The sequence below is a fragment of the Pichia membranifaciens genome (assembly GCF_001661235.1).
Source record: "Pichia membranifaciens NRRL Y-2026 unplaced genomic scaffold PICMEscaffold_2, whole genome shotgun sequence".
In the NCBI taxonomy this organism is placed as follows: domain Eukaryota; kingdom Fungi; phylum Ascomycota; class Pichiomycetes; order Pichiales; family Pichiaceae; genus Pichia; species Pichia membranifaciens.
Window position 1 is genome coordinate 209,751 of NW_017566983.1, and position 20,224 is coordinate 229,974.

The window sequence follows — 20,224 nt, forward strand, 5'->3', positions numbered from 1 at the left end:
AAAGGCCAATGTTTTGCAATTGCTAGCCTCATTACCTGAACAATAAAGAAGCAATCAATAAACAGAAGCAACAAATTTAGAGATGAGCGCAATACCTTCTGATATAACGATTCCACCACCAGAAATTCGAACATTAATCGGTAAAACTGCAATATACGTAGACAAGAACGGAAAAGCATTTGAAAATAAAATTAAAACAAAAGAGTCCAAAAACCCCAAATTTATCTTTTTGAATGAAAAGGACCCGTATCATGCATTCTATCAGTACAACCTGACTGTAATAAAGAGCACAGGAAAACCCCCAGTGATAAATCAGGGGAATGAACATATAATACAGAAAGAGATAGCAACAGGAACAGCTAATGAGAACAAGAAGGAAGATTTATCAGAACCAGAGAGTTATAGGTTTTTGGAATTCAAAGACCACAAATTGATATATCCGGAGGAGAAAATTTCGTCCCTGGACTTGAATGTTATTAAGCTAGTAGCCCAATTTGCAGTGGTTAACGGTTCAAAAATTATGAACGATTTTAAGGAAAATGCATTAAATAACTCTAGGTTATCATCACAGTTTCAGTTTTTGAATGAAAGGCATTCTATGAACAAGATTTTTCAAAAATATGTTGATATCTACAATGTTATATGGACACAAAAGCGAGAGTTGCTTGATCAGTATGGTAAGGACACTAATATCGACGACATTTTGAGCAACTGCTTTTCTCGAGCAGAATATCTAGAGAGGGAAAGCACGAATGTTCAAGAATACGAAGAAAGAAAGTTATTGGAAAGGATGACATACGGAAGTATAGATTGGCAAGATTTTGACATTGTTGAGACCATTGAATTTACTGACTTAGATGAGGTAGCGGAGTTGAACGTGCCACTAGTAAAGTCTGATTTGGAGTACCGTTCATTGATACAGAAGGGCAACAGCAACATTTTTGCCCAGATTGAAGAATCTACAAGGATGCGTGATCAGTTAGAGGATTATGAAGACGAAAAGGTGGATGAGGGGGATGAAGATGATGCTAAGGCTCAAGATGAGGGTAGTGTTCCTCAATATGAAGACGAGAAAGAATCCGAGGAGGAGGAAGAGCCTGCGGTGGAAAAGTCAGAACCAAGCGAAGAAGCAAAGCCGACGAAAAGAGTTCCGAAGGGGATCAAGGTCAGATCTGCTGGGGAGTCTAGACTGTTGAAAAGAAGGTTCCAGTCGCAGAGTGAGGAGAACATGATTGACCCTGTGACAAAGGAAAAACTGTTACGTTGTCCGCTGACGGATGAACTGATTCCGGAGAGTAAATTCCAGGGCCACATTAGCAAGTTGCTCCGAGACCCAAAATACGAGGAGGAGAAGGCGAGGTATGAGTCCAAGTTTAAGTACGGCTCGAATTTGAGCACTGAACAGGTCTACGAGAACATCCAGCGGTTAGTGGAAGACAAGAGCAAGAGGCCTAAGCGTGGGTGAGACAAGTAGGAGAGCAGTAGACACTTAGAGATATTATATTTGATTAAAAGAAGTAGTTTTCTATTATATAAGACATAGAAACAGAACTATTTAATATATAGATTTTAGATTTTAGAATGACAGTTAACCGAGAGAGAAAGGATAAGCTTAGTTCTTGAGGGAGGAAGCTCTTCTCTTTCTGATTTCAGCTCTTTCAGCCTTTCTTTCGTGTAATCTTTGAGCCAACAATTGAGCGTATTCAGCAGCAGCTTCTCTTTGAGCTTGAGCGTTCTTGATTTTTTGTGCCTTGACAGCTCTCTTTCTTTGTAATCTTTGAGGAGTGACCAATCTTTGGATCTTTGGAGCCTTGGTGTAGGTCTTGTCGCCCTTGACGATTTCTCTTCTGATGACGAATTGGGTGACGTCATCTTCCTTGGTCAAACCGAAGAACTTTCTGATGTTGCTTGCTCTCTTAGGACCTAATCTCTTTGGGACTTGAGCGTCGGTCAAACCTTCGATTTCTTGTTCACCCAACTTGGTGACGGTCAAGGCCAAGACGGACAAGTCGTTGGCAACAATACAACCTCTGACGGACTTTCTCTTTCTTTCACCGTTTCTTCTTTGTCTGTAACAGGAGTGGTCCTTGGACAAGAGCAACTTGACTCTGTTTGGGATCATGACACCCTGCTTCATTGGGAAACCTTGCTTGTCATTACCACCGGTGATCTTGAAAACGTAACCTTTGAATTCGTCACCAACGGAGTCACCGTCAACTTCTTGGCCCATTCTCTTTTCAAAGAAGACTCTCAACTTTTGTTCATCATCAATGTCAATACATTTTTGAGTACCGTTTGGTGGGTAAGCAATGTTTAACTGTAGGAAAGAGAGGGGAAAATGGAAGTTAGTATTATGCGCTTGCTGGGGAGTGTATAAGGCGTGACGGGAGAGCGGTCTCCAAACGGTTCCGACTGCTTGTTTCTTGCCATCTGCTTGTGTTTTCCTGGTGTGCTTCTGCAATTCTCAAACTCATGCTGTGAAAAATGCTCAGCATGAGTCAGGGTGCTTTCTCCACTTGGCTCTGCACTCTAGCACGTCCGATGTCTCTTCTCTGGGCTTGCTGATTCTCCACGCTTTGTTTAGCTGTGTGCTTGTCAGTTCTGCTTCTCGTGTTCATGTTCACGCTCAAATGCTCATGCTCATGCTCATGCTCGTGCTCAGCTCTCTTGTGCTGGCCTCTGGCCACAACTTCTGTTTTTCTCAGTCTTCGCCGTCTTCCGTTTGCTTTCTGTCCTTCACCTGCGGTGTCTAACATACCTTCATGGTTGTTGTGTGTTAATCTGGCTTGAACGATGTCTAAAGGACCCAAAGAAGACTCAAAAGCTACTTTCTTCTGTCTGTAACAGTCCTAATGTGTACCTTCTGCTCTGATAGTGCCCATACTGGAGCATTTTTTTTCACACACCTCTGCCTGCTCGCTCCTGTCGCTGTCCTGGCACGGCCTGCTCCTCTCGCACCGCCAGCGGCGCCAGAGCTCTCCGCACAAAGCGGCTGCGAGCAAGCCAGCGGCAGAGGAGCGCCGGAACGACGCGCAAGAGGCGCGCACTGTGTGCGGTGCGCGGGGTAGATTGAAGGGGCAAGGTGTGCGGGTGGAAATTTCAAAAGGGTTGGAGCAAGCCCTGTGTAGAAGCACGTGATAAAAAAAGAGGAAGTCTAGGTTATCAGGCAGCTTCAGTATCTCCGAAACGCGCGGGGGAGGAGGCTCATAGAAAAGGGCTGCCATCTTCAACAACAAGTCTTGATCATCGCATGTTCTTCTTCCTATTCTACAAGGTAGTGGTCTTGCACGGTTCTATAGAGTGGTATACAGCTTGCGGAGCGCTACACAGGTCACTTGGACACCGTGGAGAATAAGGTAATACACTCAGTTCCCATGAAGCTACTCAGTCTACTGGCTTTATTATACACAGTTATTACGTGCCACGCGCAACAGTTGTACAAGGTAAGTAAAGCTCTTAATAACTTTACAGCGTGTGTCGCGGAGTTCTCTAGTTCAAAATACAATGTAACTGTCGGGGCAGGTACTACAATCTATTATATGCCTGTTGATAGAGAGGGACTTGACAGCAGGAACCATGATGCTGTATTCATGGGGTGCTTAATTGCGTATACTCGCGGCCTTGATATACTGTTAGTATCAGACTTTTCCGAAGTAAGTGGCGACATTGTACATGATCCTACGATGCTATTGCCTAGCTATGATTGGTCAGAAGTATTGATCGAAGCCAGCACGACCATTAATCCATACTACAATGTTAATGATGGAGATGAGACGGTTTACCTGGAAAAGCGTGACTCTGAATATACTGTTGAACGTAGCGGTGAGGATAGCGCCTGCAGGAATACAGGACTTTTTTGGATTTAGTACATGATATAATGCTAATTCGCCATATAAATCCTTCAAGGCAGGAATGCAAGGGTGCGGTTACATACAGTTCGAAACATGGTCTCACCACAGGTGCCAGGGTAGGAGCTCGGCATTGAGAGCTGCTTGGTGGGGTGTTGAATCATCTTGTATCGGCAAAACAACATATTCGTGGCAGGGCGGCTGCAAGAGTAATCCTTGTCACGCTTACCTACTTAACCATCTACAATGCCCGGGTGTGGGATCTTACGATTTCAACTAAAAGTCCGGCTGGTTAGACGGTCGGATAGTGATTTATTGCATACATGGTTGAATCTGGGATGATATAACCTCATTGAATGATAAAGTTTAGAGAAAAGAAAGAAAGAGAAGAAAAGTATAAGAAGGAGAAAAGAAGGGAGAGTGCATACGATGTATACGTATATAGTATGACAGATGCGTTGCGAGAATCAGGAGCAGACATAGCAACAAGTATAAGAAAAGGTGAACAATATACAATGGATATTCATAGCAGAATAGCTAGACTTCAACAGGTTATGAGATAGTGGTCTTGCACGGTTCTATAGAGTGGTATACAGCTTGCGGAGCGCTACACAGGTCACTTCGACACCGTGGAGAGGTGTTTGTTGCCCTTGTTGGAGCCGACGGCGGCGGCGGCGGCGGCGGCCGCAGGCTTGAGCTTTATGTCGGGTTCAGTGCCGCTGGAGGACATTGTCTGCGGGCCGGAGCCGTTGGCGTTGCCAGTGCCCACGAACGGCAGCGGGTGGGGAGGCCCGGAGACGATGGGAGTGGTCCCCGTGGGAAGCTGCCAGTCGTGGGTGAAGATTGTGCTGGGCGACTGGAAGTCGACGTACCTCGAGGGCAGTGCCGAGAGCTCTGCCGATAGGGTCGGAAGGTCGCTGGTGCTGACGTTGGTGTTGATGGTCGGGTGCGCCGGGTGTCTCTGGTTGGCGGGCATGCGCATCTGCGGGAAGTAGGCAGACGTGGCGGAGTTCATTGGCGGCAGGAACGGCTGGTGGGGCGTCTGCGCCTGGGCCGACTGCAGCTGCGAAGGCGTCATTCGGGTCTTTTGTCCAGCGTCTGCGGCGCCGCCGCTCATGTTGCTCATGTTGCTCATGTTGTTCATGCTGTTCATGCTGTTCATGTTCATACTGTTCATGTTGTTGTTCATGTTCATGTTCATGCCGTTCACCTTGTCGAGGTTGCCGCTGCCCCGGCGCAGCTCGCCGGGGCTCTCGCCGGCGACAGGGGTATTCTTTATGTTTTGCTGTGTCTCGGTTGGCACGCTGCCATAGGAGCCGCCCGTCGCCAAGGGCGGAAGCGGAAAGGGCGGCACCAACAGCTGCGTGGGCGACATGTTGTTGAAGTTGAAGTAGCCCATCTGCGTCACAGGCGTTTCGCCCGGGTTGCTTGCGTTCATCATGCTCAGGTTGTTGAAGAACGTCGACGTTGTGGGTGTGTACAGCGCCTTCCGGTCCTTGAACAGCGCACTCGGTAGCGGCGTGCTGTTGCCGTAGTTGCTGGTCGCCGGCTGTCTGTTTTTGGCGTTCGAGCCGCTGGAGTTGTTCGTCGTGTACGTCAGGTTGAACGTTGGGCTCGGCAACGTGATGTTCATATTGTCGCTCCCGGCACCGGCATTCCCCCTGCTGGCCACCTCTGCTCCGGCCCCCTTACCACTATCTCCGCCAACACCAGCGGCAGCTTGCTTCTTCTGCGGAAGCCCCTGTACACCGTTGGTGCGGTTGCCGCTGTCGACATTCTCGTTGTTCTTGGTATATGTGCTGTTCTTGCGGCTGCCGCCGTCCTTGCCGTTCGACAATGACGTCAGGTTCGACTTGTTCGAAGACTCCGCCGCGGTAATTGTAGACGCGTCCGACAGCTGTCGGTTGTCCACTGTAGGGATGGTCAAGCTCAAGGTTGGCCGCTTCATGTTGCTGCCGCTGCTGTTGTCCTTCAACTTTGACCTCTTCAAGGCCGAGGACGAGTGATAAGGCGTCACGTTGGCGCTTGAGTGGGCAATGTACGGGTTTTGGCTCGGGCCCTGGTGGTGCAGATCCATCTCTGGCGTTTTCGGGTCCATCGGCGACGCATAGACGTACGGGGTGCCAACCTTGGGTATATCTGCAATGTTCTCTTCCTCTCGTTCCATCTTCACCTTCTTAGCAGCGGGGTATTCTTGTGTCTGCTCCTGCGCCGCCTTGTGCCCGTAATCACCGTACCCGTCGAAGGAGGGGCTCGACACCTTCATGCGACGGGCCGACCGCTTCTTGCCTGCAACCCGTCCGGCCTCCTCAAAGCCGTGATTCTCGGGCACGGGCACGGTCTCGTGCCCGTTCTCGTTGCCGCTGTTCTCGTGCTCGTGCTCGTGCTCGTTAGCGTCATCGTCATCATCGTCCTCCTCGTCCTCCTCGTCCTCCTCTCCCTCCCCGTCGTACTCGCCCGTGTACTCGGCGCTCCCGCCGTTCGACACGTACGACGACGAGTTGACCATGTCGCTCCGTGACCGCAGGTGGTGGTACGCCCTCGGGTCGCCCTTCTGCAGTTGGTCCAGCGACGAAGTCGTGATGCTGTTCGCCGAGCTCGTGTGTCTGTGTCGGTTGCCGCCGCCGCCGCCCACTATCCCGTCGTCCAGGATGCGGCTCTTGAGCTCGTAGTTCCCATAGTCCTTGGGCGTCTTGCTCTCGTACACGTTGCTCGGGTTTGCCCGGTACCGCTCCAGAACGTCCTCCGTGCGGTTCGACGAGTACTGGAAGATCTTGTGGTTGCGACCGATGATGATCACCGATATGTCGACCTCACACAACACCGCCAACTCGTGTGCTTTCTTGAACAAGCCGGCCTTTCTCTTTGTGAACGTGACCGTCCGGTTCCGGTCGTTTTTCAACGGCTCAATCGCTATTTTCCTCCTGCCCATTTCCTGATCGTCTGCTGGCAGCTCTGGCTGGGTCTCTGGCTGGGTTTCCGTCCGCAATTGCTTTGCCTGCTCCTCTCTCTTCGCCGACGGCTACGCTTCTACAGAAGGCTCTTCTTCTAAGCCCTCCGCCCTTCTTTTCTCCTCGGTTTTTCTCTTGGCCGATCCGCATCACGTAAGCTAAAAATGGCAACACGTTGCCGGCCAAAAGACGGGAAGAGTCCGGAAGGAGGGTTGACGGGGTTGACAGGCATACCACAAAGAGAACACGGGACATAGAAGACACAGACAAGCATGGCCGGCGGCAGAGCGTTTGACGTGGACATCCCAGTGACGGATCTTGACGAAAACGTGGACGATTTCTTCATCGAGGAGCCAGACAATGGCGGAGATGCCTTGTTCAGCACGAACACGAACACGGACAATGTGTCAATCGACCTCAGCAACCTCGACTTTGGCTCGGATGGGTCAGGATTGCTTGGCAGGGGCTGGCGGAGGCTTGCTGGCCTCTGGAGCGGCAAAGGCAGCGCACACCGGGCGAGAAACGGCGACTACACAGACGACATTGAGTTGATCAACAGAAACATCCACGACCTCAACAGCGGCAGCAGCGACTTCCTCAGCTTCGAGGACAACGCCAGCAGTGCCTACTACGCCAGGCCGAAGCGCAGAGGCAAGTTTGCCCGGTACGTCTGCGCCGTGCTCCACTCCCGACTGCTCGTGTACATGCTGCTTCTGCTGATCATCGCCTTGTTGATTGCGTTGCTTGTGGTTGTTTCGAAAGCCAAACGACTCACTTCGTCGTCGTCGGCGACGCCGGCGCCTTTCCAGAAGCCTCTGAACTCGATTGACTCTTCTTCCTCACTACTGACAATCGTGCTGGCCATTGGTGCTCTGCACCCCCACTTTATCTCGCAGGACACAATGCCCTTCCTTACCAGCCTCCTCAACTCGTCGCAGTCGGTGTACTCCCCCTACATGCTAGCGGACAGCCCGGCATCTAAACTTACCAGCTTGTGGTCGCTCACCACGGGGCTGCACCCGGCCGACCACGGTATCGTTGGCGACGCCTTCTACGACCCGGACTTCAAGGACACGTTCGTGCAGTACTCCAAGGACCCGAAATGGTGGAAGGGCGAGCCGATCTGGAGGGACGCCGATAAGTACGGCATGGAGGTCGTCACGTTCAACTGGCCCGGCGCCGACGTCGTTGGCGGCCCCTACCTGCCTCCGGACCACTACCAGTCGTTTCACGAGCGGGCTGAACTCAAGGAGCAGCTTGAGCAGCTTGCAAGGTTCTTGTCGCCTGCCACCGAGACAGAGCACAAGCCCGACTTGGTGCTTTCGTACGTGTCGACGTTGGATAAAGTTGTCTCGGCTAATGGGCTTTCCGGTAAGGAGTTGACCAGCGAGCTTTCCAATGTCGATTCGTTCGTGAAGAAGGTGTACGGAATACTCAAGGATAAGGGCATGTTCGAGACCACCAACGTGATGATTGTCTCTGAGGGAGGATATGCTCCAACATCGTCTGAAAGGACGCTTCACTTGGACGATTTGGTCGACGTGACGAAATTAGAACACGTCCAGGGCTTCCCCATCGTGGGTGTGAACCCAATCATCGAGTACTCTGTAAGCGAGATGGTGGACGAGATGAGGGCCAAGCTTGCGACACATGCGCTGCACAAACACTTCCAGGTGTACGCCAAGGATGAGGTAGACGTCACGCTCTTTGGCGGACATTCCGACAGGATCAGCCCAATCCTGCTCGTTCCGGACGCTGGGTACCTCGTTGCCACAGAGAACAAGGTCAACGCCCTGGAGGGTGACTACAGCTACGTAAGTGGCTACCGGGGTGACGAGGTGCTCTCCCGGGGGGTGTTCATCGGTAGCGGGCCGACGTTTGTGCGGACCTTTGGCGAGCGGGACACTGTGTTGCGGCCGTTCGACATCACCGACGTGTATAGCATCGTCTGCGACAGTCTCAGCATCGAGGGCGACAACGGCTTTGCGCTCATGTCACTGGAGCTGGAGGACACGATCCAGGCGTCGTGGAAAGACACCAGCTATCCGGGCGTCGACTTCCCTGTCTCCGTCCTCGACCACGTCTCCTTCTTCGAGGCCAAGTTCGGAACCGCCGAGCACGAGGAGGTCACCGTTGTCGAGCCGTCCGTGCCCCCAGCCGAGGAAACCGACTCCGACGCCGAAGCCGACAAGGAACACTCCAGCAAGCAGCAGGAGCAGCAGGAGCAGCAGGAGCAGCAGGAGCAGCAGGAGCAGCAGGAGCAGCAGGAGCAGCAGGAGCAGCAGGAGCAGCAGGAGCAGCAGGAGCAGCAGGAGCAGCAGGAGCAGCAGGAGCAGCACGACCAGCCCACCACGTTCCCCAAACCCCCAACCGACGATAACGGCGACAAAGACAACGCCAAAGACCAAGAGGACCCGGGCTCGTGGTGGGACTACGTCACTCACGCGGTCGATGACGCCCTCGACGACGTGAAACACCTTCTTCATCCCGACGACCAGCCGTCACAGGCAGACGACTGACCATCCAACCGATATCACAAGACATTTCGTCAGAATATCAACAGAGACAAATAGGGACGGGCGATAAGCGAGGTGAAAATTTTCAGCTGCGTTTCCTGTTTTCTGCCGGCGGGGACGTTTCGTCCCCTCTGGAGCCACCCTGGTGATGACGAACCGGGGTCGGGGCAGTCTGGAGAACAGAGCACAGACGCCCTGCTGTATATATCCGTGTATACTCACTGTATATCGACACAAAGAACCACGCCGGCGCACCGAAGGCCTTTCTCAGATACCAGGCCCAGAGACCAAAAGAAACAAATGTCCATCAGATCCGTACCGCAGTCGCCCACACAGAACGTGCTGCTGTCGTCACCCCGGATCCAGATGGAGCACCACCACGCTCACCGCAGACTCTCACTGTCGCCACAACTGCCCATTTCGCAGAGAAGCAACGGCGGCTCTTTCTCGTCAGAGTCCACCAAGTCGTCGAAGTCGCCCAAAACCACCCGGATCATCACCCACCTAAGCCTTGACATGTCGAGACAGCCGCAGGACATCCAGCAGGTGCTGGCGGGCAACGTGGAAGACTCGCCACAGCTTCTGGCGACCTCCGTCGGTGCCGAGGTGGGGAGCGAGTTGGTGCCGTCCATTTCCAACATCTCCCTCCTGTCCTTGAACCAGCAGCAAAACACCTTGACCAGCCAGATGCTGACTGACGCCTACTCAGCGGATACGGTCATCTCCTCCGCTACGGCAAATTCACAGGACATGTCGTCCAGATTCAACACGTCCTCGCATAGACACTTGACTTTGCAAAGAGTGCCGAACTCTCTCCCACTGCAACACACGCAGTTCTCCATCGGAAGCAGGAAATCCTCTTTCAACTCTCCAACACTGCAGAGTCCACAGATGTTCATTCCGCAGACGAGGTCAAGTCTGAGAAGATCGAGCTCAAACTCCTTTCAGCAGCCGCCACCCCAGTCAGTCTCCGGCCAGTACAGGTCCCAGCAGCCCAAGCAGCCTATCCAGATAAAACAAAGAGCCATCAACATCGACGACTCATACGCAGAGCCAGACTCTCCGGCGCTTGTCCCCATCTCTCTTGCAGGCTCCCCTTCAAATTTCCTACTATCGCATTCTTCGCCCCCAAACTCTTACAAAGCAGCATCTCTGTTACCGTCCATATCACAGCCTCTTCCTAGAAACATTGGCAACAGCAACGGCGCAGCCAACAACTACCCATTACCTTCGACTATTCTGCCACAAACAGCAACAAACAGACTGTTTTCGTCGAGGCCTCAAAGCTCACAGCTAAAACTGTCTTTGAATAGGTTTTCCGACGACTATCTTCCACATCCAAGTCTCCCCTTGACCCGTGCAGACTCTTTGACAGACTCTATTGGAGGTCGTTCGCCTGAGCTAGCCCCTGTATCATCCACTTTACCGCCTATGACACCATTGATTTTGTCCATGCCTAGCGAACTCTCCTCGAGATCGAATTCCAATGTGGTGGTCGATGACGATTGTGATGATTTCAATAGTGGAGACTCCCATCACCACAGCAGAAGTGACGGCATCAAAGATGGAAACAGCTTCAGTAGCTCATCTGATAAACATATCAGAACCATGGAAGGTACGAATCATAGTACAACCATGAACGACTATAATAATTCTAATATTAGCAGAGTTAGCACCCATACACAGAAAGATGAACAGGATTCATTTAGTCAAAATGATGATATTTTCGGCGAAACAATTGATGACTGAGGACTAGGTAGGTATATATCTCAGTTTATAACAAATTTTCTACATAATAGACCAAAAAATGAAAATTTATTTCTTTACTGTTTTACATTGGTTCTGGTGTAAGAACTCCAGCGCTATTTTGTATATTTATAGTAAATTATTTTGTATTTTCTAAGTGTAGGAAGAAACAGATCTTTATTTTTGTGCCATTACATCAACATAACCTCTACGAGGTCCTCTTCTTCCACCTTTCCTTGCGCTGGCTGCACTGCCCATCGTCAACAAATCATCAATGCCGTCTTTCTTGGCAGCTCTTGGAGCCAAAGGAGCACCCATCGATGGGTGATTGTTCGTTGTTGACGTTGGTGGTAGTGCAGTTGGTGGACCACCAACAGGCGTTGCTGGCGTAGTGTTGACCTTCTTCATCGCTGGCGGTGGCGGAGGTGCACTTGCCGCTATTTGCTCTTCCAGAGGAGCTTTCTTATTGATCCATCTTTTGAGTTTCTCATCGTAATAGAACGAATTTTCTTCTCCTAGTTTTGCCTTAATAGGTTTAGGCTTGTCATCACTCTTACCTTTACCTAACCATCCAAACCATCTTCCACTCTCACCACCTTTGCTGGAGTTCTTCTTTTTAGCTGTCTCTTCTTCTTCTTTTCTCTTTTGCTCTTCTTCTTGTTTCCTCCTCTTCGCGTCCTCTTCTAATTTCTTTTTCTCTTCTTCGGCCTTTCGGTTGGCTTCGGCACCATGATCTTCGTCCGAGTCTTCGTCAACGACATCATCGTAGTATTCGCCAGTGTCCTGTGCATAGTAACGCTTCTCCTCAGTAAACTGGTGTAAAGGAGATGAAATTATTGATGCTTTATTAGCAGTGGCGGCAAATCCAGTTGGAGGGCTGAACATATTAGTCAATTTTATCTCGGATTGGATAGGTGACTTCCTACTTTTCACTCCCATTTGAGTAGGTGGGTGATAAGTTGGAACAAAATTGTTTTCTTCTGACCTTGTTTCCGAGAGCCCAGATTTGATGTCTTCTCTTGGCTTTCCATTACTTTCAGCATCTGTTTCACCTTCCGCTTGATCAACCTCATTTGTATTGCTATTATCGTCCAAATTCTCAGTATTTACTGATGATGCAGCAGGGGGTGGAGTACTGTAGCCACCAAAATTGAACATATCTACCTGAGGAATACCAGCAGGGATTCCAGTATCGGCAGCTAGCTCACCAGAATCTGTTTCAGATGCATATGCCAATTTTGGAGATAATTGCTTGGGTGCGTAGATTGAAGCATAAGGGTTAACTGCTTTTTTGTTAGCCGAAGCTGTCGATGGACCATATCTGTTTACAGATCTTGAAGCTGCTCTGCCTGCATTAGGCCTAAATGGAGTAATCTTTGACGGAGGTGGTGGAGGCTTGGAGACTATTGGATTTGAATTGGTTTGTTTAGATTCCTGTAATTCATCAGCTTCTTTGACCTCCTCTTTATGAGCTCGGTTAGATTCATTCAACGCTGGGGTATTGCCTGCATCATTTGAGAGAGTTTGGTCAATTGTTGCTATTGCGTCAGTATTCTGCTTATCAACAGAAGTCTGAGAAATATCGTCGTCAGCCTCAATCGCTTTCTGAGCAGGAGATAAAAGAGTAGAATCCTCTGTTTTCGTTAAAATCTCTTTCTTTGCTTCATCCTCAACTTCTCCACCAGGCAGCGGGAAAACATCTTTTTCTGCCGCTTCTGCATTAATCGCAACGGCAATAGTGTCTTTAGTTGCATCACCTACTTCTTGCTCATATGCGTTTAGAGTTTGTTCAGGCTGAACTAACTCCAGAGCAGGGCCTGATTTGGTGGATTCATTGACGGAGTAAATGCTATCATATTCTTCCTTAGGAGGAAGATAAATTTGTTTCTTCTTAGGAGGAAGTGGAGCACTTTTGGAAGTCTCCGGTAAAATTGGTTTCTCAATTTCCTGGTGAGCTTGTGCAATTTCCGTATCTGCATGTTTTTCCTTTTCTAGCAGAATAGTCGTATTAGTTTCATGCAGATTTGGTGGTAACACCGGCGAATATGACTGAGAAACTGGAGATACCTTCAAGGACTTTGGCGGTAAACTTGAAGGTGTCGAGAATGTATTGGCATTAAAAGATGGTTGTGCGAGTTGAGTTCTACCAGCCACAGGTGAAGATGACATAGGTTTCACTGCTGGGGTAAACAAGCTAGCATTGCTCAAAGTACGAGCAGGTGGCGCCTTAGGCGAATATTGCATCTTTGCAGCAGGAGCCGGATTGAAAATATTCGGTTTTCTGTTTTCGTCAAAAGGTTGGCCCAATAGAGTTGAATTTGAAGTAGGTTGAGAAGCAGTGGTCAAAATTGATTCAGACGAAATATTAGCCAGACTATTACCTGGGGTATATCTGTTTGGTCCTGGAGGGTGTGGAATTGAAGAACCAGAGTAAGAACCAATACTATCTAAAGACACATTACGTGTCATGAGGTTTTCCTGCATTGAAGGAGGAGGAAGATATGATCTAGATCCGGAAACCATGGCTGATCCACCATAAGAGCTGCCAGAACCAAGAGGTTGCGAAATATGACCAGGTGAACTCAGGTAGGGGTTACCATTAGGCTTTCTAGTTATGCTGTTTCTAACTTCCGTTAGGTCCAATGTGGAAGAAGTTCTAGATATTGAGGCTGGTGACGTAAATTTAGCAAAAACGCCTTCCGTTTTAGGTTCATTCTGTGGGATGTCTTCACCTGACACAAATTTGTTGAAGGATTTGTCTAGAGTTGTCCAAACTCTATCTAATTGTGGACGACTTAATTTTGAGCTCAACCAGCCTGAACCCACCTGAGATAACCTATCGCATAAGTTATTTTGCGCCAGTAGAGTAGCAGGTTCACAAAAAAACTGTTTTGAAGTGATTGACGCGTGTGTTGAGTCACAATACCTTTTGGATTCCACAGAATAACCAATATCGGCAAGATATCCTCCATGACGAATTTTTAGTGGTATCATGTGTGGAAATCCACTAGCAAAATTCGGAGGAACGTTTCCTGTAGATAATAAAGCGAACGCATAAATTTCTTCTACTATCATACCGTAAATGGATGAAGGAAGCTGGCTCAAAGATTTTGGAATCAGTGGTAAGCCAGAAAGGATATACGATAATTTCCCGTAAGCTGTATAACCTGCTTTCAGTAGCGCTTCACCAATACCACTCAAAATTTTGCCATATTCCGGATTATCCATCATGACAAATGGAACAACAATTCTGTAATTTTCAACAAGCCAGCTCTCTTTACCTTTCAACTGCTCGACTGAAAATCCTCCTTGTGATTTCGATTGAATAAAAAAGCTGAGATCTTGACCCATGGAATCACCTTGGAAATGAGTAGTCGCATATAACTTTATTGTCTGGTCAAAAGCTATAGGACCCATCAAGTTTGATATCAACAAAGCCATAGCCCAATCTCCCTCTGCCACTGCAAATTCAAGGGCAGATTTTTTATCGCCGACCTCTAGCATCTTATGGACAGTGACGAAGCCACTATCATCAAATGAAAAAGAATTGAATGGCTTATTCGGAGTGAAACTCTTGCCCAACCTAGTTAGTTCAATTATGTCAAAAGTGTTGTTCATGGCATCTGTAACATTCAAAGAAGGATTTAATAAAGCAGCAATACTTTTAATGTAATCCCTATCCATGAAATCACCGGGCTTCTCGACCTTATCAAGCATCAGTTTCAAACATTTCCAGGTGAGCTCTTCAGCAAATATCGTAGAATCTTTTGACTTATTCAAAGAATCAATCTTATCCTCTAACCATTTACTGACTTCTTTCTTTTTCGTCTTGGTTTTGTTCAATGGTCCAGGAAATGTGGATACATAATTGTCCTGCTTCAGAATAGAAGATGTGTCAACAACTTTGATGTTGCATATGTTTTGGCTGTATCCATCAAACGCAGGTATCATTGAAGCTACTTTATCTTCTGCCGAAAAGCTGAAGAGAGGCCATTGACGTCTAACAAGATTTTCAGGATTAATCACTACTGGAGCAGGAGTTAATGTAGACACTGGTGGTATTTGGTGTTTTCCTTTAGACAATGAAGGGGGTAAAACTGTAGATTTTCTTAGGCCAGTTGAAGTAGCGTTGCTCATCTCGATAGTTGAGCCATACACCTCATTAATCGAAGAACCTGAATGTTTGTGACCCTTAACTGAAGCTTTGTTCTTGCCCAACGAATTTATTCTCGTTTGAGGTTGAGTATCAAATCCCAGTCCATTCGAAAACTGTGGTTCTTTAATCATCTGTTGTTGTTGCTGCAATTGTGGTGAAAGCACTTGGGAATGTGGCTGCCCTTGTCCTCGTTGTGTTGACGGGAAATAAGATCCTTGTGCTGGGGGGTTGTACATTTGAGTTGGAGGGGCATATTGCATAGATGTTTTGGGTTGTGATTGTTGTTTCTGTTGCTGAATTTGCTGCTGTATTGGCATTTGTTGCTGTTGTTGTTGTTGCTGGTATTGTTGCTGTATCATCTGTGGATGTTGCTGGTATGGAGGCTGTGGGCTAGAGACTGGTGCATACTTTCCTGAGGAGAAGGATTTTTGAGCAAAAGCGTTTGGAATGTTAGACGGAATGGCACCATTGCTTGCGTTTCCTGAAAAGACAGACATGGCAGGAGAAAGGGGAGAGTTTATACTAATTGGAGACTTCATTGGAACAGGTACAATATTTGGCTTTGAATCGATCGGATTTGTCACTGTGGTAGATATTTGTCTAACATGACCACCCACTGCAGCTGGAGCATATGGATTTGCAGGTTTTTTGATAGTTGGCGGAGACTTAGAAGGGATGAACTTGTTATTCAAGTTGGAAGCAACCGGGGGTTGTCTCTGTTGCAGTGAAAAATTTTCCTGTTGGGGAGATTGGGTGATGTTTGGAATGTAAGAGTTCGTTCTCTTTGGAGGCATCAATGGGGAAGAGGTAGAATTATTAGATCCTATCGAAGTTCTCTCAACATTATTTACTTGATTGATGGAACTCTGACTCTCAGCCAAACTGTAGGGGTTTTTCAGATGCAAATTGTCCCTCTTCTCGTTGATCTTCGAAACGGGAAGTTCAGCGAAAAAAGAAGAACTCTTTGTACTATTGATAGAGTTGGATCTTGAATATCTATTACCAACTCCACCTATTGCTGGTGGCGGTTGAAAAGAAAGGTTATTAGTAACTTGCTCTTGATTGTGACTTGGTACCTGTGCCGAGTTAGGGTTTGGTTGTTGGATGGAGTTTTCAATCTGAGTATAGATATTTTGTTTAACTTCTTTGACAGGTTTTGGCTTGTTTTTCAAATAGAGATCCTGGGGAAAATCATATGCATCGGTTTTCTTCTTCTGCTGCTGCAAATTGGAAACGAGTTTCTGGTTTGGTTCTGCAAAGTTTGGAGGTGGGGTTGTGAAAACGTTATGAGAAAAGTTTTGCTTCAAAGAATGGGTAGGGACAAATACGTTTGAATTTGTTTGATACAGGAGTGAAGAGTTCTGAGAAGGATTGGATGGAGCTTGTTGGGGTTGATATTTTGACTGTTTCTCACCATTTGATACTACAACAGTATCAGTTGTAGCGTTTGCAGTTGAGTTGTTGGCGCCATCAAAATTAGTTGGGCCATCATCTTCAAGGAGGTCATCGTCCATAATATCGTCTAGTAAAAGATCATCATCTTGCTCAAAAAAAGCAAACTTATCTCCTACAGGCCCCTCTGCATCTGATACCTCTGTCTTCTCTTTATTTTGTCCTAAAAGTTTCTCGTCTTCCGGTAGCTCCTCTAAGAAAGCAAATTTATCTTCAGCATTACTCTTCGTTGTTTTGGTCTCCTCAGGTGACAAACGGTTCAAAAAAGACTCATCTTCTTTGAAAATACCATTGGCAGTCTCACTGATCATTAGAGTACTCTCTTTTTCGATTCCGTTAGATGCACCAGCCGAGTTCCACGGGAAGCTGATGTCATCGGCAGTCTCCTCTTCATCCCATGGCAACTTATCGTCTTCCGCAGGTGCTGAGGGAGCTGTACCTATCTTGATGTCCTGTTCACATGTAAACGAAATTGGAGCATCGGCTTTATCACTAATGGCATCCGAGTTTATTAAGCTTTTCGTTACCTGCTCCGAAGTTGCGGGTGGATTCACGGTTTCCCCATCAATGTCTTGGTTCTGCGTCGATAATAACTCTATATTTCCAATATCACTCTGGCTTTCTTCTTCTTTTTTGTTGTCCCATGGCATCAAATCTTGATCAGCTGTGTTATCCCACGGAAAAACATCATCCTTCAGAGGTTCTTGTCCTGTAGGTGCAGTTTCTTCGGTCACTATATTAGCTTCTGGCTCCGACGAAAACAATACACTAGCATCAGCTCCCTGAACAGTCTCATCTTGCAAAGCCTCTTCAAGTGTGGTCGCATCCTCTGCAGTTGCTGGTTCTTCCACCTGTAACAAATCTTGCTCAGCGGTCTTAGCGGTGTTTTCGCAGCGAGCAATTGCGTTGGAATCGCTGAAAGGGTCTTCTGGCTCCTGGTGAGCTTCGTCAACCTTGTCCTGTATCGGCTCACTTGGCTTTTGGGTTTCAGCTGGAGGCTCTTCGGGCACCGACTCTGTTAAAGCAACGTCTAATGTCGATTCTACTTGGACTTGTTCTGGCTCGAGAGTTTCTGTACTAGTTTGGTCAATCTCGGAAACATCGTTTTCCGGAACAACGAATTCTGTGTGAGCATTGCTTAAACCGACACTTCCTTCGCTCAAAGTCTGCGTCTCTTGCAAAGATGTGTCGTCAATTGGTAAATCACCATCGTTTGCGGCTTCTCTTGCAGCTGAGGACTCCGATTGCAAGGAAGAGTCATCATCCGCCATTGTGGATTCAGAATCATCATTCTCCACCGCTACAGGATTGCTGCGTGACTCGTTTGCCAAGACGGTATTAACATTGTTGGTGCTGTCAATGGCGTCACCATTCTCAGCATTATTGACACCATTGCTGTTGCCGCCGCTACTGGTTTTGCTCTTGGCTTTTTTGTTTTTGCTCTGAGCCTTGGACTTCTTGCCCTTGCTTCCCTTAGCCATTTTTGCAATGTCTCTTCCTAAGGGTACTGGCCTGCTTTGTCCACTGTGTCCTCTTTTCCCGTTGATTCGTCTCTTTCGGAACTTCTGTCTGTTTCAAGACCAGATCATCAGGAGAACAAACCACGTCGAGAGCACCCACAGAGCCAACTGGTGCACGGGGGACCAAGCCCCTATCTGGAAATTTCATTTTCCTGATTTCTCCAAATTATTTTTTTTCAGATGCTTTCCAGACATGAAGCATGATCATTCTCCAGCAGGAAGGAAAGACAGCAGCCAAGAGCCGGCACTAAAAACTGCAACAAGATACCAGAAAGTGCTTGAAGTACGAAATGCCGAAAGGACCTAAGACACACCAGAAGCTTCCTTCTGAGAAGGAGAGATTCATCCAGGCCTGTGCAGACATATCGTTAGAACTTGTGTCTTCGCTGGGAACATCTAAAGAGGTCAATCTTAACGGAGTAATCATCAAATTCTCGAAGAAATACAAGCTCAAGCAGCAGCCACGGCTTACCGATGTTATCAACTCAATCCCGGACCAGTACAGGAAGTACCTGCTCCCAAAACTCAAGGCGAAGCCCGTGCGTACGGCGTCTGGAGTGGCCGTTGTGGCCGTTATGTCGAAACCACACAGATGTCCCCATATCGCATACACCGGTAACATTTGTGTGTACTGCCCTGGTGGTCCAGACTCGGATTTTGAGTACTCTACGCAGTCGTACACGGGTTACGAACCGACCTCAATGCGGGCAATCAGAGCTAGATACGACCCCTACGAACAGTCCAGAGGCCGTATAGAACAATTGAGACAGCTAGGACACAGTATAGACAAGGTCGAGTACATTATCATGGGTGGTACCTTTATGTCGTTGCCAAAGGATTATCGGGAGGAGTTCATAGTGCAGTTGCACAACGCCCTAACGGGATACAACGGTACGGACTTGGACGAAGCGGTGGCCTTTTCGCAGCAATCACAAACAAAGTGTGTGGGTATCACGATAGAAACCCGACCAGACTACTGTACTGAGACCCACTTAGATGACATGCTTCGCTATGGTTGCACGAGGTTGGAACTTGGTGTTCAGTCTGTCTACGAAGATGTTGCAAGAGATACTAATAGAGGTCACACCGTGAAAGCTGTTTGTGAAACTTTTGCGTACGCAAAAGATGCAGGGTACAAGGTGGTTTCTCACATGATGCCAGATTTGCCTAACGTAGGGATGGAGAGAGACTTGGAACAATTTAAGGAGTATTTTGAAAATCCTGCGTTCAGAACCGACGGTTTGAAGATCTACCCTACACTAGTCATTAGAGGTACTGGTTTGTACGAGTTATGGAAAAACGGGTTGTACAAGTCATACAATGCAAACATGTTGATAGACTTAGTGGCCAGAATCATGGCCTTGGTTCCTCCATGGACAAGAATTTATAGAGTCCAAAGAGATATCCCAATGCCTTTGGTGACTTCGGGTGTGGAGAACGGTAACTTGAGGGAGTTGGCCTTGGCCAGAATGAAGGACTTTGGTACCTCTTGCAGAGATGTGAGAACCAGAGAAGTGGGTATACAGGAGGTGCATCACAAAATACAGCCCGACCAGGTTGAACTCATCAGAAGAGACTACTACGCCAACGGTGGTTGGGAAACATTCCTCTCATACGAGGACCCTAGACAGGATATATTGATTGGGTTGCTTCGTTTAAGGAAGGCTTCCAAGAGATACACATACAGAAAAGAATTCAAGAAGCAGCAAACAAGTATTGTCAGAGAATTACACGTTTATGGTTCTGTTGTTCCACTTCATTCAAGAGATCCAAGAAAATTCCAACATCAAGGGTTTGGTACATTGTTGATGGAAGAAGCCGAAAGAATTGCCAAGGAAGAACATGGCTCTTCCAAAATCAGTGTCATTTCCGGTGTGGGTGTGAGAAACTATTATAGAAGATTGGGGTATGAGTTAGACGGGGTCTACATGTCTAAATCTATATAACGATCAGTTGTTTGGACGAATTAACAAACAAAATCGACAGTCTCTATATAGTTCCATAAAATATATTATTCATTACGACATGTAATGTA

General features: G+C 47.8%; 8 protein-coding genes across 8 annotated transcripts; 5 read left to right on the forward strand and 3 right to left on the reverse strand.

Annotated features, from left to right (window-relative positions):
- The first annotated feature begins 45 nt into the window (after positions 1-45).
- Positions 46-1,782, forward strand: PICMEDRAFT_15100 (hypothetical protein). The gene has a single exon (XM_019160669.1). The coding sequence runs from the start codon at positions 83-85 to the stop codon at positions 1,463-1,465; it is 1,383 nt and encodes a 460-aa protein (XP_019018218.1). The 5' UTR covers positions 46-82; the 3' UTR covers positions 1,466-1,782.
- On the reverse strand, positions 1,613-3,568 carry PICMEDRAFT_178191 (hypothetical protein; the record flags this gene model as incomplete). The annotated part of the gene is made up of 3 exons (XM_019161759.1): positions 2,907-3,568; positions 2,517-2,849; positions 1,613-2,455 (listed from the first exon to the last, which is right to left on the reverse strand). Exons 1-3 carry the CDS (start codon positions 3,222-3,224, stop codon positions 1,613-1,615), a joined length of 1,494 nt encoding a protein of 497 aa, XP_019018219.1. The 5' UTR covers positions 3,225-3,568.
- On the forward strand, positions 3,353-4,004 carry PICMEDRAFT_15103 (hypothetical protein). The gene has a single exon (XM_019160670.1). The coding sequence runs from the start codon at positions 3,375-3,377 to the stop codon at positions 3,864-3,866; it is 492 nt and encodes a 163-aa protein (XP_019018220.1). The 5' UTR covers positions 3,353-3,374; the 3' UTR covers positions 3,867-4,004.
- Positions 4,005-4,094: 90 nt separating this feature from the next.
- PICMEDRAFT_15104 (hypothetical protein) lies at positions 4,095-6,892 on the reverse strand. Its single transcript, XM_019160671.1, has one exon. It carries the CDS (start codon positions 6,778-6,780, stop codon positions 4,465-4,467), a length of 2,316 nt encoding a protein of 771 aa, XP_019018221.1. The 5' UTR covers positions 6,781-6,892; the 3' UTR covers positions 4,095-4,464.
- Positions 6,893-7,650: 758 nt separating this feature from the next.
- Positions 7,651-8,748, forward strand: PICMEDRAFT_27109 (hypothetical protein; the record flags this gene model as incomplete). The annotated part of the gene is made up of 1 exon (XM_019162479.1): positions 7,651-8,748. A coding segment is annotated over one exon (1,098 nt), but the record flags the coding sequence as incomplete, so codon positions are not given.
- An 867-nt stretch (positions 8,749-9,615) lies between these two features.
- PICMEDRAFT_10141 (hypothetical protein) lies at positions 9,616-11,064 on the forward strand (the record flags this gene model as incomplete). Its single annotated transcript, XM_019159635.1, has 1 exon — positions 9,616-11,064. The coding sequence occupies one exon, from the start codon at positions 9,616-9,618 to the stop codon at positions 11,062-11,064; it is 1,449 nt and encodes a 482-aa protein (XP_019018223.1).
- A 174-nt stretch (positions 11,065-11,238) lies between these two features.
- PICMEDRAFT_71227 (hypothetical protein) lies at positions 11,239-18,150 on the reverse strand (the record flags this gene model as incomplete). Its single annotated transcript, XM_019163864.1, has 1 exon — positions 11,239-18,150. One exon carries the CDS (start codon positions 18,148-18,150, stop codon positions 11,239-11,241), a length of 6,912 nt encoding a protein of 2,303 aa, XP_019018224.1.
- Positions 18,151-18,479: 329 nt separating this feature from the next.
- PICMEDRAFT_71228 (hypothetical protein) lies at positions 18,480-20,135 on the forward strand (the record flags this gene model as incomplete). Its single annotated transcript, XM_019163865.1, has 1 exon — positions 18,480-20,135. One exon carries the CDS (start codon positions 18,480-18,482, stop codon positions 20,133-20,135), a length of 1,656 nt encoding a protein of 551 aa, XP_019018225.1.
- Positions 20,136-20,224: the final 89 nt, after the last annotated feature.

Bases quoted from the DNA above. Each gene is read 5' to 3' on its own strand.
- PICMEDRAFT_15100 (XM_019160669.1), top strand. From the start codon at position 83: ATGAGCGCAATACCTTCTGATATAACGATTCCACCACCAGAAATTCGA.
- PICMEDRAFT_15103 (XM_019160670.1), top strand. From the start codon at position 3,375: ATGAAGCTACTCAGTCTACTGGCTTTATTATACACAGTTATTACGTGC.
- PICMEDRAFT_15104 (XM_019160671.1), bottom strand. From the start codon at position 6,780: ATGGGCAGGAGGAAAATAGCGATTGAGCCGTTGAAAAACGACCGGAAC.